The sequence below is a fragment of the Halyomorpha halys genome, unplaced genomic scaffold, assembly GCF_000696795.3.
Source record: "Halyomorpha halys isolate HHAL.00 unplaced genomic scaffold, Hhal_1.1 Scaffold494.1, whole genome shotgun sequence".
NCBI classification, from domain to species: Eukaryota; Metazoa; Arthropoda; class Insecta; order Hemiptera; family Pentatomidae; genus Halyomorpha; species Halyomorpha halys.
In genome coordinates this window covers 1,120,088-1,139,055 of record NW_027110283.1, presented here as the reverse complement: position 1 = coordinate 1,139,055, position 18,968 = coordinate 1,120,088, and the positions used below count along the sequence as shown (strand labels likewise).

Genomic DNA, 18,968 nt, shown 5'->3' with positions numbered 1-18,968 from the left:
AACATATACTCTTTGTCTTTGTTTGTAAAACCTTCCCTAAACTCCTCAACACAGAGCCATGGGTGGTCGTCCTCCACCCTCCTCTCTTTCTTGATCCACTACTGAGGACAATAACAAATAAATTCAAGCTACAAATAAATAAAGGTTAAATCAAGCATTTGTTGACATCAATAATGAGAAAATTTAGTCAGAATTTAAATTACAAAGCCTATCAATAATAAAAACTTTTGCCTGTAATAATTAAGTACCTGAGAGTAATTAAGAAGATAATGAAGTGAAAAAAGAAGTAAAGAAATGGCTGAATGCCAGTAATGGATGCTGTTGTGTCCTCAAGAAGTTATTTGAAATCAAAATCTCTAGTCTAGATGTCTGGATAAAAAAAACTTCCATTTAGAATATTACACTATTCTATATTTGTTGTACAACGTTTCAGGTTTACCCCATATTCATCGACTAATATACCTCATTCTGTCAAATACACCTATTTCTTTTTTAAATATTGCCATATTTACACATAATTTCCGTAAAGAAATAGATACACTTGACAAAATGAGGTATATTAGTACATGAATATAGGGAAACCCGAAACATAGTACAACAAATATAGAATAGCGATAATATTCTAAATGGAAGTTTTTTCTCCTCAATATCTTAATTAAAAGAGGAAAAACAACTTCCTAGGAAAGAAAATCCAGAAATTTTTAAAAGTCTTCTGTGAATTGTCAAACTAATTCAGATGTACAAGATTATCATGTGTTTGATGATGTAAGGAAAAGGAAAACATTAAATACAATATATCATCAGATTAGAAGTAAAAGTGGTCAAGTAACATCTTAGCTAAGACAAGGTTTTTTTTTTATGTATACCTGTGCCTGAACCAGATCTACACTTCAGAACTGATAAAATTGTGAAATTATCATAAATTAATAGTTAATTGTAGATAATTTCTCAAAATTGTCAATACTAAAGCCTTAATTCTGTTCAGGCACAGGTAGATGGATATCTGAAAACATCTTTGAAAAAATATCACTTGATCACTTTTGCTTCAAATTCAAGAAAATATAAGATTAAACTCCATTGTATTGACATTTTGACAATTAATCTTGCTTATGAATGAAATGATAACTTTTATTTTTATTTAAAGTAAAATAAGATACAATGCCAAAAGTAATATCTACATTGACTCACTGCACCACTTTTAAATTCAATCTAAAATATTTCACAATGTAGTAAATAAATGTTTTCTTTTTAAAAAATATTTATTCTTTTTATTTTACTTTAATAAGTTAAAACAAAAATAATTCTCTAATAGAAAACGAAGTTTCAATGGACATCATTTAAACCTTTTTCTGTTGTTTATTCTAGAACGAGTGTTTCAGCAACATTTGTTTTTTTGACAACTCCACTTTTCTGCTTCATTTCTTCAAGGCATTTCATCTTACATTGAAAAATCCTTAAAAAGACAAATAAGTTCTTTAAATAAAAATAATATACTATTAATGTTGAAAGCAGAGTATAATACACAATAATTGTTAGCAGAACTGGGGAAAATTAGTCATAGTTTTATTTATAACTCATTATTGCACAGCTCTGCTTGTAAGTGTCCAACAAGTTGACTAATTCATCAATTAGTGGAAGCCATATCTATCTATTACTATCCCTGATAGAACAAAACAAAATGAATCATTGCAATCATCAGGGTCAACATCTGCTTCAACCTAATTGCTATCATGTAATAAAAAAAATGAGATCTTGAAAATTTAAAGGGAGATGAGGAGAGATAAACCAGTAGTATCTAAGAAAAAAAACTAAAAGTAGAAAAAAATAACGGGAGGTTACTTAAAAAAATATAAATATAAATCAGATATTACAATTGGTTCAACTGAGAGGATTTTGTAGTCCCTGTAGAATAAAAACAAATTTATAGAAACATCACCAGAATATAGGCTTAACTCAGGATCCTACTTGTGTAAGTAAATGAGAATAGATGAAGACCACCTTGGCCTGAAATGTCATTCATTGATGTTTTAACTGTTTCTAATTTTCACAAAAGTTATTATAAAGACCCCTAGAAAGCTATATACTATTATTAGTATACACTATTACAGTAATTCTTAAAGTTGGTGTCGCTGTGTTCGGGGGTGTCTCAAGCGAATGCCACTTCTTCCTAATATTAGAAAAAACCTTAAAATTAAATATCAACTTTACAGTGTATTCTAGCACTTAATTCTTACTGTTTTTTTCTTCTTTTCCTACATATTCAACTGCTCTAAGGATAAATGTTTCAAGGTTTTCTATTTCTTTTTTTTTTTCAACAAGGGTGATGCAAAATTTTTTAGCCCAACAAAGGTGTCAACATTTTTTTAGCCTAAGAAGGGTCCCGTTGGAAAAAAGTTCCAGAACCCCTGTACTATTATTATTATATATACATTATTATTCCGAATTTATATATGATATAATTTAACAACAGAATCATTTTCAAATTATTAATTCTTAATGAAATATCACTGGTTTACAAATTAGAACATACTCATATAAATTTTTCCAATGTTTCATCTGTCTTGAATTTTTTTCATGTTCTAGTTTTGCTTCTTTTAACATTTCTTTCAGCTTTTCGGACTCCTTTTCTGATTCCGTAACACGATGGCTCAGTTTATCCCTGTATAACAATGATTATTAAAAAGCAATAATTTGATTTTAATTAATAATAAACAAGTAAAACTAACTTTGCATGGGCAAAAGCTTCTTCTGAATTGGCCCTTTCAAGTAATGCAGCAATTATATCTGATTTAGCCTGTAATGTGCTCGTTTCAGATTTATCAGCTGTATCTTTCTTCAAAAGCTCTTTTACTTCCTGAATGAGATAGATAAATAAAGTTATCAGTAAAGGGTCAGTAATATTTTTAAGAAACAATAGTTATGATCATATTTCAATGGTATATTAGAATATATTATAACTTCAAATACAAAATTAAAATTCCTCTTTTAAGATATGAGTAATTCTCCTAGCCTAATGCAGCTATTTTAAAAATATGAATATAAAGAGGAAGAATTTAAAAGACAAAGAGTGTTCAAGTAAAACTTGAAAAATCAATAACGATCTAAGAGATTTTTTAAATTAATGTTAAATTACTTAATTTTAGTTTTACAATGAAGTTTATTCCCAATATAACCACATTATTAAGTTTTTTTTTTGTTTATGGCTCAAGCTCTCCATTGAGGATCTATGCAGCACCTGAGTGGAAATGTCAGAATACATTTATTGGAATTTCCGCAAAGTAAACATTGACTGACCAGCTGGGAATTAAACCCACAATGTTCTGAGCCAAGCACTATGACCTTCACCCCAACTAGCTCATTTATCACAACTTCTAGTATCAATTTTACTGACACTAAAAATAATAAAATCTTTCGTATATATGTATATATAGTTGACCATCTTCTTATATATAAATAAAATCTTTCCTTTCCTTACCTGCTCAAGTTTGGCTATTTTGCTTTCAAAAGATGCTGTTTTAGCATCATATTGTTTTTTACTTTCCATATGAATTTCCAGTAGTTCATTATATTCCAAACGTTTCTTTTTAACTCCTGCAATGCATAAAATTAATTTTGTAAAATAACATTGATATGTAATGAGAAGCAAAGAAAAATTATTTTTATAAGCATATCCTGAAGCAATACAGTATTTACTGTGCATATTATATTTATGAAATAACAAAATTTATGTTAACAATAATAATTGTTAATTACAAATATTTTTAAATGAAAGTTTCACATTAGAACAGAAGGTTTTGGACACTATTATCTTTCACAAAACAAATTAAGTGAACTTAAAGCCATTTTTTAAAAAATTATAAATTTTCAGCATCCTGATGTTGGTCCATGTTATTTTTTATCACACTATCTAACTATTAAGGTTTTCCAATTATAAGCCTATATGCCTTTTCTCTCAGAAAAAGGAATAAATAAAACAGATCGAATAACTGTTTTTATCTTTATGCCACTTTATCTAATTATTTTTATGTATATGACATCCTCCAGCTTTGTACACTTACATTTATTGATAATTGTTTTCCTCTTTCAAAAACAAATAGGTGTTAATAATTTTGAAGACTCATCCACAAAATTATTATAAATATTAAAATCAAATCCGGAAAATATTTTTATAAAATCATTTTGAAAAAACTAAAAATGGATTCTAACATTTAATTTATACCACAATGAAGAATACATAATAGAACATTTTTAGTGGTTGTAAAATTGAAATTAGATAAGACATCAAGGAAAGGAATATATCATTAAATCCTAGACTAACTGATTTATTTCAATTTTAACCGAGTATCAACAGAGGAGTAAAAGTATGTAAAATAATATGTAATATACCAATATCAACTTTATAAAATTATTTATGTTTAAAGTAGATGAATTTGCTAGCAATACTTTTGTTTTGTACAGATTTAATACAGATAAATGCTCGTCATAAATTGCTATAATTGAATTAGGTTTAATTAAAAAACAGTTTAAACATAATTTAATGGAAATAGAATTTGAAATTGAGAGAAACACAAAGGAAAAAGAACTTTTTGTTCAGATGAATTTGTCCGTTGTGTTCTGATTTATTTACCTCATAAGCACGAATAAAATTATAAGATTAATTTTAATTATTTTGTTAACATAGCTAACAAACAAAATTAGTTTTATTTTGGCCAATTATTATTAGTCTATTAAAAAAATAATAACCTGCTAACTTTGGAATTAAATGCGTTTGTAAAGCAGTTATTTTAGCATTCATGTTATTTATTTCCTGTATTATTTCATCTTTACTCTTGTTTTCTGGGTCAGAATATGAAGAGACTTCCGTAACCTGAAAAAAAAAATAATTATTATTATTTATGTTTTTATTAATTTAAAAGCAGTCAAAACTCATCTCAATATTTACAACTTTATTTACAGCAGGCATTGTTATAGATAACAAGGATATCAAGAAAATAACATGTTAAGTAAATATTAATTCAGGGCAAAATAACCAACATCGCAGCTGGTTTTCCCCATATTCATCATATATAGAATTATGAAATCATTATTTGGTAAATTTCTATGAAATTTAAAAGTGATACACAAATGGAAGACAATATTACAATCAAAACTTTCAAACTTCTACAATTCTCAACATTTTTTTCATGTGATGTTTCATTTTTTCCAATCCATTATCAAACGTTTATAATAAGTTCTCCAAACAGTTTTATTGATTAACCTTTGTAATAATAATTAATTTAATAAACTTAAACAGTTTTTTATCTCATATATTTAAAAATTTCCATTAAGTGAAATTTAATTCTTATAGCATTACATCTTACAAATTCATTCCAAATACTACACGAATTTAGTCTTCTATTTAATGCGATGAATTTATGTTTGTATATTAATATGAATGAATACTTACTAATAAGATAAGGTATGTGACGACTGTGTAGGTTGGGGCGTAGGTCCCAATGGGCTCAGTTTGGAACATTGTGGGTTCGATTCCCATCTGGGTCAGTTAATATTTCTTTTTTGAAAAAATGAATCTTAAAGGAGCCTCTACATGTTGGCCAAGCCATGGCGAACTCAGACATGCACGAGCATGTGGATAGGTGGCTTGTATGAGTTGGCCTAATCTCGTTGCCGATCCGATAAGCATTTGTACAAGCCTCCGATTCGTGGCGAGCGGCCAACATGTGGATCCGCCTGGTTAGTATGCAGCGGCAACTTAGGTAGCCACCAGGAGTTGACAAAAGGGACCAGGAGGCCCACTTGCCGGACTTGTTCCCCCCACCAAATACCAATACCAATACTAATAAGACATAACAAAATAAGAAAATAAATTTTAAATTTGGAAATTTTTTAATGCGTTGATTTATAACTTTTTTAAATACTTGCATCTGTGTAAATATTTGTCAAGTGGTGTTTTTAGATAATAATTAAATACTACTGTGTAGTCAATGTATTTAAAATGTTTAAATCTTTTAATTCTTGAATATAATTTTATTTTATATTTCTTAAAGGAAAAGAACAAATTTTATTGGGCCAAAGGAGAAAATTATATCTAGAGGTATATATATGAAAACAATTGGGGGAAAAATTAAGAATATTAAAAAGAAAAATATATAAAAGAAAAACAAAAAATAATAAAAGGACAGAAGAAAAAAATCATGTATTTTAAATTAATTACATTATGTTTTATTAGTTATAGCAGCAAATCAATGCAGCTGGGCAGCACAAAGTTTTCAATAAAGTGTTTCTCTTTGTTATAGTTTAGTGAATTAATTATAATGAGATAAATTTAGCAATTCAAATAAAATACTAGTAAGAATTGAAAAGGGATAAGAAAAATGCAAAATTTCTTATGAAATAAATATAAATTATTGTATAAGTGTTAAACTTTTGTCCTGTTGTATCTCGCTTTTAAATTCAAGTAGAAACCTTCATATTATATAGGAGAATATTAATCCCATGAAATCAGTGCAAATATTTTTCTAAAATTATTTGAAACTGTACTAATACTAATTACAACCTAAATGTGTTTGAAATAATGTTCGAGCCAATGGCTTAGTCTTCATCCACAATTTATTCTGTTTCTTAAAGATAAAATTTTGATCAGAGGTTTTACTTAATATATTAAAGTGGTTGTATTAAAATAATATGTGATTTTTATTCTACATTGTTGTAAATTATCATTGTGTAATACTGAAATGAATGCTTTAAGAACATATACAAACTACTGAAAGTGATTGAGATTTCTGTTTTAGTATATCCACTGTCCTAGCAAGAATGCCCGACTCGGCTTTGAGTGAAGACATTATTGCTTTCTTTGCTTTATATACAGTATTTCTGACTTTAAGATTTCCCAAATAATCGCTGTATTCTGAGTCAGAAACAACTTTACCACCTCCGGCTTCTTCTTTTATCTAAAACAATAACTAATTGTTATTATTAGTAATAATGGATTTGGGCTATAAAAATTTATTATAATTTAACCTTTAGTTCTTCTTCCAGTTTCTCAAGCTTTGCTTTCGCTTCCGTATAGCGCTGGGCTACTTCAGCTTTTTTTCTTGCGATCAGATCTGCCTGATGACGAAATGGAGCTATATCTGTTCCTGATGTCTCCTCTACACTCTTTTCCATTTCTGATGCTAAAGTTTCTTGAAACTTTTCTACCTTCAATGTTCATTAAGATAATTATTAATTATTTAAAACTTTAATTTTTTTTAATTCAAAGATATTTCAATGACTATATCCATGTGCTAAAAAATTTAATTAACAATTAAAACTATTTGTGCTCTTATTCTTAATCCCCATTCCTACTTAAAAGGAAATCCCTTAGAGTTAGAAATACTTTTTCAAAAAATATAATGAAATTAATTAAAAACAAAAATGAATTTCCAATTAGAATATGGTAATAAAAAATACTTGAATTATATGGCAGCTTTAATGAATTTGGCTGCTTCAGTGAGTAATGATAAAAAAAAAAAAAAAAAAAAAAATTACAGTCTCTAGACTGGCTGACAGAAGTGAAACTTCTGGAAATGAAATAATGTATTAATTTTTTATATATTTTTATGAATAATGACATTCTTTAGTATATATGTATATAATGATATGTTAGTTTTCAAGATATTATGATTCAAATGTTCAAAAACTTGTTATCATTTCATTTCTAGCATGATATTTTCCACTTTTCTCCTCTCTATCTGGGTGTAGCATCAAAAGCCAATTTTAAATTATAGCTCATTACAAAGAAGATGAAATGCTGAACATTTTCCTCATTTACGGTAAGCAGCTATTTTAGTTTCCAAGATATTTTAATTTAAATACTAAAAACATTGAGTGTTGCCAACACCATTTCCTTTCCATCTGGAGGGTTACCTTGTGTCACAAAATCAATTTACTCCTGCATAATTTTTTTTTTTTAGTAATAGAATATTGGTAAAAAAAAGTTTCACTTCAATACTAGTAATAATAAATAAAAATATCAAACTCTAGAGAATCAATCAACCAATTATATATATTTAAAAAAATGGTTTAGGTTAATTTATGGAAATGATTAAGTAATTAAAAATTAAAAATAGAATCTAACTAAAAAAATTCATTATTACTAATAATTGAATCCCTCAGTATAAGCATATACCTAAGTTTTATAGTCAACTTATTTTATAGACTCAAACTAGTAAAATTTTAGTTTGACTAAAATTGGGCTTTTAATTTACTTCATAGTACCCTTGTGATGAAAGTCTAATAAACTTTTTATTAATAAAAAGTGATAACTGGTTCATATCCTATTAAACATTTTGGGGAGAGAACTTACAATCAAAGCATCTGTTCAAAATGGAATAAGAGGTATGTTCAAGACCTATGATTTATTAGCACTATTCGAAAAATGATTCTAATAAAAAATACCTAAATAGAGACATGAAAAACATTTTTTAATTTAATTTATAATCATCCATTTTCTTTAAAAACTGAAAACTCAGTTCTACAATTTCTACTTAGATACCTGTAGAAGACACACAATAATTGTCCAATATTTTTTTTCTTGACCACACTCCCAAGATCTTGATTACGTCAATAGTCAATGATATATCCACCCTTTAAAAACTTTTTTTTTATATTCTGATTCCCAAAATTACCTCATCTCTCAATTCTTCAACTCTTCCTTGTGTAAGAGGAGGCCCATCAGCAAGTCTTTGAAGCATTTCTACTTCTTCTTTCAAAATATCAAATTCTGACGGTAACTTATCATTTGCTATATATTCGTTCATCTGAACTTGTTCTTCTAATTTTCGCATTACATCTAAAACCATATCATTTAATGATATATAAAAGATACATAAAAATTAACAGAGAATTTATTTTGTTGTCTGACATGAAATAACCATTTGTCTCTCATTAAAAATCATACTAAATTTATTTATTTCCAAGAAGAGAATAATTTCTGAAAGGAACGATAACTGTGAAATTCTTGTTAAAATACTGTGATTATATTGAATCTGCCTCTAAATCTCATAAAATGTATACTGATGGTTTATGAACTTTAAACTTGTTTTTTTCATTTATTTTTTTAAAGTAAACAAATAAATATTTATAATAACCATCATAAAGAACCAGATATTTTTATTTGTTTATTATACCCTAAAGATAAAATTCCTAATGTTGTTCAGGACTCAACAATTGACTGTATACAACCATCAATAATATTTTTTATATTACCTTCAGCAGTCATATTTTGAGCAGATTCTTTTGATTCGGATATTTGCCTAGTAAGAGTGTTATAATGTTCATTCAATTCTTGAAGTGCTCTGAGCTCCCGCTCTCTTTGTTGAGCAAGCTCTCTTTGCCGTTCCCTTTCTAATCTAACTTTATGAGCAGCTTCCAAAAATTTTTCTTTATTTTCAACATTCTCAAGCTATAAGAAAAACAAAATATAGGAATCAATTATCAAGTTTTGAGACTTCAGAACTCATTACTTGTGAATAGAATTCATATTCCCTTTGAGGAAGCTTAATCTTGGATTTTTAAAGGTTAAATTAAATTTAGCAAGCAGGTTTGAATTTATATTATGAAGATGATCTCACATTCAACTCAAGATAACAATAAACACTTTTACAAGAATAGTACAGATACATAATAACATTATTTTAAAAATATTCATAACAAAGCTTTTTTTTTTCTTCTGTCTATATTAATTCATTTTTCGACTAAATAGTTTCATTTATGCAATGGAAATAAAAGTTAAAATTTATATTGTTTTACAATGTGGATCTTATGGTGTAATAGACAAATATTTAATTTTTATTTCACCTTATGTTCCATCCTATGTATTTTTGCTAAAACAATTTCCTTTTCTTTTTCCATCGCTTCTATATCGGTTCTCAATTCAGCAGCATGATCACTTTTAGCCTTCAAGTTGGTAAGTTCTTTATGAGCAGTTTTGAATTGCTCTATTAAAGCTTCATACTAAAAATAATAAAGAAATGTAGCCATGGTTCTGTTGCAAGTGAAACTTATTTGATTTTAAGTTTTTTAAAGATAATTTGAATAAGTATATAAATAAAATTTGCCTGTTCGTATAATACTGCTACATCTCGGTCTCCTATTATTTCAACTGGAATTTCAACTTTCACCAAATATTTTCCAAGATATGCTCTTTTTTTTAGTTCTGCAATGTTTTGAAATAACCATTCCAAAATAGGATGTATAATTAGCTTTTCTCCTTGTACAAGTCCTTGTCGGAAACCGTCCCTGTTAATAATTTAATGATTTATGTTATTCATAACAAATTACACTGAGTGTTTTTGTACAAAATATTTTGCTTACGGGTCTGTTCCAGGGTCATATTTTAATACTCTGAGCATATTCAAAAGCCAGACAGTTATTTCTTCAGGATCTTCATTTTTTATATCTATTTTATTTGCTTCATCAATTTCTGTTAAAACATCACTTAATACCTAAAATTATAAATTTAAATAAAAAAATCATAGCAAGGCAAAGAAAAAGCTTTTATTCTGATAAAAACCTGCAATAACTCTTCTGGTGACAAGGAATCAAATGATATTAAATTGTACTTTTTCGAAAACGGAGGTTTATTCAATTCTGATACAATGTACCTAAGTTTCTCACTCATTTTTGGTAGTGGATCCAAAAAAGGTATAATGTAATTTTAATTGTTGTGGGTGAATAACCATAGCAACTTATAATGGAATGGAAAAAGGATAGCAATATCTTTTGTATATATATTTATTTATAAATTTCTATTGTTCCTTATTTTTTTAAGTGTTAACTTTTCAATAAGTTGATAATCAAAGATAAACTGACCATTTTATTTCGCCTCAGATGATTATAAACTGTTCGAATGATTTTAAATATTTTGCAACGATTACATAACGGAAAATTGTTTGTACAAACATTTCTTGCAGTTTCGAGGTAATAAAATAAATATTTATGAACAAATACATCGTTTTCGTTCTAGGCAGTAAAAGTCAGATAAGCGTTATCAACGAGTGATGCATAGTATGTCAGCTGTCAAGCGTAAACTGTGTAAGCTGCATATTCGGGAAGTAGATTTCGTATTTGAACTTTAGACTGCAACAGATACCGGTTACTGCCCCAATGTGTTTTGTTTTTGTTACATGTAAGAAACTGAAAATAACGTTTCGATGTTCATCGAATTGTCTAGAAAAGAGGTCACGTATTTGGTAAAGTAAAAGTGTGGTTATTTAATTCTTTCTTGTTCCTGTAGTACTTTATTGTGCCTACGAAATGGAAAATGGGACCCGCAATGAAGAAGAAAGCCAACAGAAGCATATTATCACTATCAACTCCACTCAAAAATGTACTAGTACTATAGTTGATAACCAATTGGATAACTCAACAAAGATAGTTTTAAGACATCCTTTAGACAACCAAAAATCGTCTTCTATAAGTCTTGAAAGTCTGGAATTAGATGTGCAAACTGCTGAGAACTTGCCTGTTGAAAGTAAACCTACAGTTAATATCAGCCAGCGAGATTCTGGTGCAGCCTGTCAGAGCGAAGATGAAGATGAAGACCTTTCTATCTTTCAAGCAGTCCTTTCTCCAGACTGCCAAGATGTTTGGTTGAAGAGAGAGGGGAAAAATTTAGATGTTGATGGAAATGGAAGGCGCAAAATCATTCCTAGTCCACATTATCTTTCTGATTCTGATGATTCAGATGATGATATTTCAATTAACAGTGATGCTGAAAAAACTGTTAGTCATGGTTTTGACTCACCTGATGAAATTGAGGATTCTATCCTTGAAAAACTTGGTGATTCTCCTGAACCAATACCAGAATATACTGCTGAAGAAGAAAGAGAGGATAGCAGGTGTTGGAAAAAAGTTAATGTTGCAGGCAGTGAGAAGCGAATTGATATGAAAGTGATTGAGCCCTATAAAAGGGTTTTGTCGCATGGTGGATATTTGACTTCTGGTTCACATAATGCTATCATAGTTTTTAGTGCATGCTTTCTACCACACCATAGCCGTGTTGATTACAACTATGTTATGGATAACTTATTTTGCTATATTGTCTCAACTCTAGAACAATTAGTAACAGATGATTATGTTTTAGTTTACCTTCATGGCGGTACAGCTAAGAATTGTATGCCTAGTTTTGTTTGGTTAAAACGTTGCTATCAAATGATTGATCGCCGCCTTCGTAAAAATCTCAAACGCTTATATCTTGTTCATCCTACATTTTGGCTTAAAACAATTGTAATGATGACTAAACCATTTGTAAGTGCTAAATTTAGCAAAAAGATAAGTTTTATTAACAGTCTTTCTGAACTACTTGATACTCTACCTTTAGAACATGCTTCGATCCCAGAAAGGGTAAGACAATATGATCGTATTAAACAAAGCATCGAACTAAACTCTAAATAAAATTAGTGATGTTGTAAACATGGCCTTATTCTAGTCTAAAACTGTAAAGCAACGAATCTCATTGATACATTCCCTTTTTTATAAAAGGAAACTAGTCTTAATTTTTTATTTATTTTTCCTTTTTTTTGTTAATATAAATTTTTTTTAATAACTTAAGCAATATTTGTACCTTGTTTGTATTTTATTGATTTTGGAAACTTGAGGAAAATATGAAGTATACTTCGCTCAAATGTTTTTGTATCATGGACAATCACATTTTTGCATTACTTTATTTGTAATTTTCTCTTTGCGAAAATAGTTTACTTCTATGAATAGGTAAGAAAAATATACTAAATATTTATTACAGTATGATATTTGTTCCTTGGCCTAAAAACTATCTAATAATGAAATTTAAATTGACACTGTTTTTGTTTGGTCGTTTTTATTATTGTTAAATTATTAACTATAATTTATTGCTATTTTGTTATTTTTTTATGTTTTTAAACTTTTATATTTTGAAAAACAGTCCTATGTAGTTAAGGAAATAATCATTTTCCCATTTATTTTTTAAATTATTGAAGTTTCTCTTTTAGAAACCTCTTCAGTTGACAATATGAGGTCACACCAATTAATACAAATTTTCTGGCTAGTGATTTGTGTTATTAAATTAAGGAACTTGTACTTAAAAGTTAGTTACATGTGTAGAATATTTTAAGAATAAAGTTGACTGATGTTGCTGAATACTTCAGGCCATGTACAACATATATTTACTTTGCATGGCGTATAAAATTTTAAAACTTACATGGGAACAGTTTGATTTCGTCCACGTTTTCATATTGTTAGTAATGCAAAGATTATTAAAATTGCACGCACATGTATAATTGTATTCCTAATTCTGTATCTGCTTTCTTCCACTCTTTATTTACCCTTTTGTTTCTGTTTCAAGAATATGGATTCTTAATATCTTAAATTATCATAAATAAGGGAGAAGCTTGGCTTTTAGTATCAATCAGTTTTTAACTATAATCCATTTCATTTTTTTTTTTTTTAACTAACTAGTAAATAATGTATTGCTTCACTTTCAAGCACATTACACTTTCAATAATGCTTTTTTTCTTTTTTATTTATTATGTTAAGAATTGTTTTATAACCAAGCATAATTATTTTTGGGTTGACTTAATGCAATACATTTAAAACATTCTTTCAGGTTTGATCTGATGTAGGAACCACAAAAATAATGTTTTCCACTATTTTATGTTTCTTTAGTTTATAAAGTGCAATATTTTAGCACTTAAAATATTTGGATTTAGTAAATGCTAAACAATATATAACTATGTACAAGATGAATTGCTTGTTATTTTCAAGTTTTGTTTAGATTCATTTTCTTGTTGCTTTTGGATTAAAGTTTTAAATAATTTGATTAAATTAAGCACTACATATCTGTTGTTTGTTAATATATCTCAAACATTACTTCTAAAGGATAGCGTTTGATCTATAACTATGAGTCTTTATCAAACTATTCTGTCTGTACCGCTTTATCAAAGAATCTTCCCATGAAGCCAAAAACGCTGAATGAAGTTTTTGTTTTAACTTTTGTTAAAATTATAATTTTCTTTTGAACGATTCAAAGATTGTTTAATAGTTAATATTCTTAAAGAATAGGTATTTAAATAAGTATCTCTAGATATAAATATGTATTAATTACACTGAGTGAGTATTGAAATTGAAAATGTTCATATTTTATATAGTCATTATTATGTTAACAGAATAAAAATATATTTATTCTAATAAAGTGTAAGAAAATTGCTTAATTTAAAATTCACGGAGTGATTCATTTCACAAAGTAGCTACTATGCCTTAACAACAGACCTTATCTAGCTAATTAAATATTTATCTATTTGTTTAATTTTGTTTTAGGAGCTGTTTATTTTGAACATTTCTCTCGTAATTACTATATTTTCTGTGGCATTTTTAATTCTTATACAGCTATATAAGTATTGATAGTATAATTCTTAATTGTTTTTTAAGAGTATTCATTTTTTTATTTTCAACATATACTTGAACATTAGGTACATGCTACATTAGGTAATGAAAAAAAATCATCTAAAGTTCTTTATTTACATAATTTATTATTATTACTATTTATAATAATTATTATTTTTTTCCAAATGCCTAGGATAAATATGGAAACATGATGAAAAATGTTTTATGGTTTTGGTTTTATTTTTATAAAAATCTTTGCCTTAGATATGAACAATGGATGATACCCTGAATTGTTGTAAAATTATTTTTAAGTGCTATATCATTATATTTTAAATTTAATATTTTTAAAAAGTATTTTACATAGATAGTCCTACAGTAAATATTGTATATACATATTGCATAATCTAAAGAACTAAACAATATTGTTTATATATTTTCCTAAACTATGTTCGACAAGTAAATGTTAACATAGGATAAGAAGAAAATATGAATTGTATGATTAAGAAAATAAATATTATTTCTGTTGTATTGATTTGTTTTTATTTAAAAAGCTCATCATAATTAACTTGAACAAATTGAAATCTAATAAATGTTTTTATAGAAACAAATGCTTGCAATTTAGGTAGCTAAATTTGATGCCAGTTTTGTTATAGCTCAACAAACAACAAGGGGCCGCCCGTAACTCAGTGATTGGGCACAGTCTTACCATCCTGAGATTTATTGACGGTGCCGGTTCGAATTCGGCCTGAGGTGTTGTCTTTTTTGAGTGGTGCTCCCACAAAATGAAAAACTTCGACTCCCAACTATGGTGAAAATAATGATATTACAAATAAATTTAAACCTGGCTGTATGGAAAATTTCAATGCCATAAAAAATAAATAAATAAAACCTATAAGCCAATTTTATGCTTCCTTAAGAAGTAATCATCCATCATATCTGTGAATAGCTTTTCAAGTTTATTATTTTCTCAAATTTTTCTTGAATCGTTTCTGGATAGGCTCACAATCCAATCTTTTTTTACCTAATACCTCATAAATAGAGGTGGATTTAATTTCATTCTTAAAATGACACTAGCTATTGTTAGGAGCAAAGATTTAACGATAAGGATTTTTTTTTTTAATAATTCTAAATCTTTGAAATAGCAATGGAAAAATCAGAGTATTGTTTATTCATTATGGGATTTATTTGACCTGAGATTTGTGATTCCAAAGTAACATCTATTAATACCCAAAATTCCAAATAATAAACAATAATTTTGCTTATTCTCTCTATCCATTAAGTTTTTGGTATCTCGTTAGTTTTCTCATCTATCTCGTTTGCGGTGATTCTTAACCTTTATAATGTACACCAACTAGAATTTAAAAATAAATTCTTACCGGACATAACACACCTCCATAAATCTGAAATTAAGTTCCCCTACCACTTTAAAAATTAATTAATTCATTTAAAATCAAACTCAAAACATTTACTTAGACAAGCAAAACTATTATCAGTATTACTTCCTATACCTATCTCCTAGTATTATTGGTGAGGGGAAAAAGAGAGTTTATTGATGTCGTTAACAAATATCACTGCAATATATGCTTGTTTTTCACAGGTATGGAGGTTGAATAATAGTTTATATTTTATTATATACATAAACATGTTGATTATGTATAATCTTTTGTACATCTAAAACATGTTCTTACATCACCAGAAGTCAAGTCAGTATTTCTTGTTCCTTCTAACTCATAATTCAAATCTTTATAAATTTTAATTAATCCTTCTTATCAGTTCATTTTAATTTATAAAAAAAAAAATTGAAAAAATATAAATAAATATGTTTCAAAATAAGTTAATTTGTTTTATTTATTCAAATCTAACAGATCTATTTGTTATTTAAACATCCTCATAAAACATATAAAAAAAGTACTATCTAAAGTGTCAATAAAGGCATCTAATATGCAAATTGGACTCAGGAATTTAAAAAAAAAAACTTGTGGCAGTCTTTGGACTGGCTGATAGAAGTGAAATTTCTGGAAATGAAATTAAATATTAAAATTTTATTAATAATGATCATGCGTTCACTCTTATTGCTTAAGGCAGATAATATTAGTTCCATAATAATTAGAATAGAACAGTCATTTCTTATGACAATTTTAGCAGGAAAATGTTTATATTGTAATTAGAAAACAGAAGCTAACTCAATCGGAATGGCACTGGTGGGATCGTTAATCTCATTAAGCTCCTCTTCTATTACAATATAAAAACTTTCCTCCTAGAATTTATCAGTGTTGCCATCTCCCTCTACCAATTCCTTTCATCTCGCATCAAAAAATCAATTTACTTCCTTATAATTTTTTTTCTTGAGTTATAGAACTTTGGTAGAGAAGTATTGCTATAAAAAGTTTAAATGAAAACCAAAATGCAATGAATTTGGGAAATGTAAATGAAGGGTTCAAATGTTCAAAACACCCAAGCTTTCCAATTTATTTTCGATTTTCCTGATTAATTTTTAGGACATTCTACTTGAGAAATTCTCTTTGCCTAAATTCTTGAAAATTTTTTCTCAGTCATTCATAAGATCTTAAAAGAATTAATTAACGTTATAAAAGCTTCTAAGTCACAAATGGATGAATTACTTGCTTCTCTTGAGTCTTCTTCCATTTTTTAAATAAGAGTTCTCCTATGATTAAAATGAAACCCAATGTGACTCCTATAAAAACAACAAAAAATATTTATTAATGACACAACTTTGTTACTATGAAAATTTCAGTATAAGAAAACATGTTATTTTTAACTGCTCCACTCAATTTAAATTAATCAATTATTTTGAATATTACTTAATCATGCTAGAATTCATTAATTTATTAAACTTGTTGAAGTTTGAATTTTCATACTGATAGTATAACTTTTTTACCTTCCAATTGTAAAAATCTTTTTCTTTTTTTTTAAGTTATTTTAATTTTATATTAATTATTTAATTGAGGAAAAGGGGTAAATTGTGAAGTTTTAATTTCCCTTGCCTCATTGATAGATTTTGCAATAAATTCAATCCTCAAGGAGAGTATATTTTGGAGAAACAGGAAAAATTGAGTTTGAAAGATTTTTTTTTTTCAATACAACATAATTAAAATTGTGATGGAACTAATATTCAACTGGAAATGTATGTTTTGTTATATTTTCCTATGAAGCTACCGATAATCTAAAAATTAAAATATTTTTTGGTAGTTTATAATTCTATACTTAATAAATTGAACGCAATAGGAGATAGCTTGATGCAGTAGAAGGCTCCTATGGAAAAAATATGAGTTCCCATTTTTTGTCAGAAGTGAGATTTAGTAGCATCTGTTGTGTAGTGACATGAACTTACAAAACAGCAAGTACAGTGGTGAAAACAAATTAGGTTCCTCTAAAAATTGTGTTTGTATGTTCTACTGCAGATGATTGATGAGATTCCCAGACCTTCTCTAGGAATAATGTTGACATTTCCTTTCATCCAATGCTCCTAAAACTTATTCACATGATATGTTTATTGTTTATGTTTTTAAAATAGGTTTGGTGGTCTTTTATCATGAAAAGTACTGAGATAGTATGTTGTAGTCATTGAAACTAAAGTTTTGCTCAAAATCTGAAAAATTGGAACATCGCTGTTTTTCCCACTAGAACCTAGAAATCTAAGCATGTATTTTTACCAAGGAATAAAAGAAAAAAAGAGCCCTGCATATCATCCAAGTTCACTGTATGGGTTTGACTCTCTGACGATAGGGTGTTACTCCAGCAGCGATCCTTTGTTGGTAAATAGTCGGTCAGCCATTTATCAATAAGCCCAACTTGATGCATTTTATATATTCTACAAAAAATAGAATAAAATTATAAACATACACACTATTAAAACTATTTTTTTGCATTGAACTTGAAGATTCTTAATATTTGATGTAGGTTTAATTGTTATGGTAATTTCAAACAATACTTTAATGATCAGTTAGTTGAATACAAATTTAAAAAATAAAATAAACAAGTTGTGTTTGCTTGTTAATAATAAAGTATTATTTTGAAGTTTCCTTTTCATATTATTGTGAACCAGGTGATTTGAGACTTTCCCCCTGTGAACTTAGCTATTACAGATTCCTACTCATGCTAAAATAGGTAGATAATTGGTCAAAAATATTTTTTCTTTTTTTAGAACTTGTATAACTGGGTGTCTACCAGACCTGGAAAAGTCAGGAAACTTAGTAGCTAAAGTACTTGAGAGTGAATCAGCCATAATGAATCATTATTATGATTTATTATTTGTCACTAATTCACTTAATATTATTAAGTCAAATGTGCTATGCTGTCATCAATCTTTTTCATAAACATTAATCAATATTGTTACAAGTACTTTTAGAATCTTGTGTTTCTGTTGTAAACTGGCATATAAAGTAATCGTATTTGTTGTTTATTGTCCCATAATATCTTAAAAATAGAAATATCATTATGCCTATTTTGATAGCCTGAATTTTTTTCTAAAAATGACTACAAAAAGTGATGGAATTTCATAAAAATATTTTGGTAGACACCCTGTATAAGCTATACCAATATATATA

At 27.7% G+C, this 18,968-nt stretch overlaps 3 protein-coding genes across 5 annotated transcripts in view; 1 reads left to right on the top strand and 2 right to left on the bottom strand.

The window, feature by feature from the left end:
* Positions 1–1,130: 1,130 nt before the first annotated feature.
* LOC106683560 (intraflagellar transport protein 81 homolog) lies at positions 1,131–10,984 on the bottom strand. Of its 3 annotated transcripts, none has more exons than XM_067048440.1 (13): positions 10,556–10,794; positions 10,357–10,487; positions 10,101–10,281; positions 9,841–9,996; positions 9,250–9,445; positions 8,670–8,833; positions 7,021–7,200; positions 6,765–6,950; positions 4,744–4,867; positions 3,476–3,591; positions 2,727–2,854; positions 2,531–2,659; positions 1,131–1,453 (listed from the first exon to the last, which is right to left on the bottom strand). In XM_067048440.1, the coding sequence occupies exons 1-13, from the start codon at positions 10,661–10,663 to the stop codon at positions 1,357–1,359; spliced, it is 1,896 nt and encodes a 631-aa protein (XP_066904541.1). In that variant the 5' UTR covers positions 10,664–10,794; the 3' UTR covers positions 1,131–1,356. The 3 variants fall into 3 exon arrangements, with proteins under 3 accessions (XP_066904541.1, XP_014280584.1, XP_014280586.1); XM_014425098.3 differs by having other exon boundaries at positions 1,133–1,453; positions 6,762–6,950; positions 10,556–10,792; XM_014425100.3 differs by lacking the exon at positions 10,556–10,794 and adding an exon at positions 10,855–10,984 and having other exon boundaries at positions 1,136–1,453; positions 6,762–6,950.
* A 284-nt stretch (positions 10,985–11,268) lies between these two features.
* LOC106683561 (protein prune homolog 2) lies at positions 11,269–14,928 on the top strand. Its single transcript, XM_014425101.3, has one exon. It carries the CDS (start codon positions 11,299–11,301, stop codon positions 12,436–12,438), a length of 1,140 nt encoding a protein of 379 aa, XP_014280587.1. The 5' UTR covers positions 11,269–11,298; the 3' UTR covers positions 12,439–14,928.
* A 1,916-nt stretch (positions 14,929–16,844) lies between these two features.
* Positions 16,845–18,968, bottom strand: part of Ir93a (Ionotropic receptor 93a) — a 16,524-nt gene continuing 14,400 nt past the window's right edge. The window contains exons 18-19 of the mRNA XM_024358655.2: positions 18,075–18,232; positions 16,845–17,095 (exon numbers count right to left, since the gene is read on the bottom strand). Of these exons, the coding sequence (XP_024214423.1) occupies positions 16,998–17,095; positions 18,075–18,232 (256 nt within the window). The 3' untranslated portion in view covers positions 16,845–16,997. The remainder of the gene's footprint in view (positions 17,096–18,074; positions 18,233–18,968) is intronic.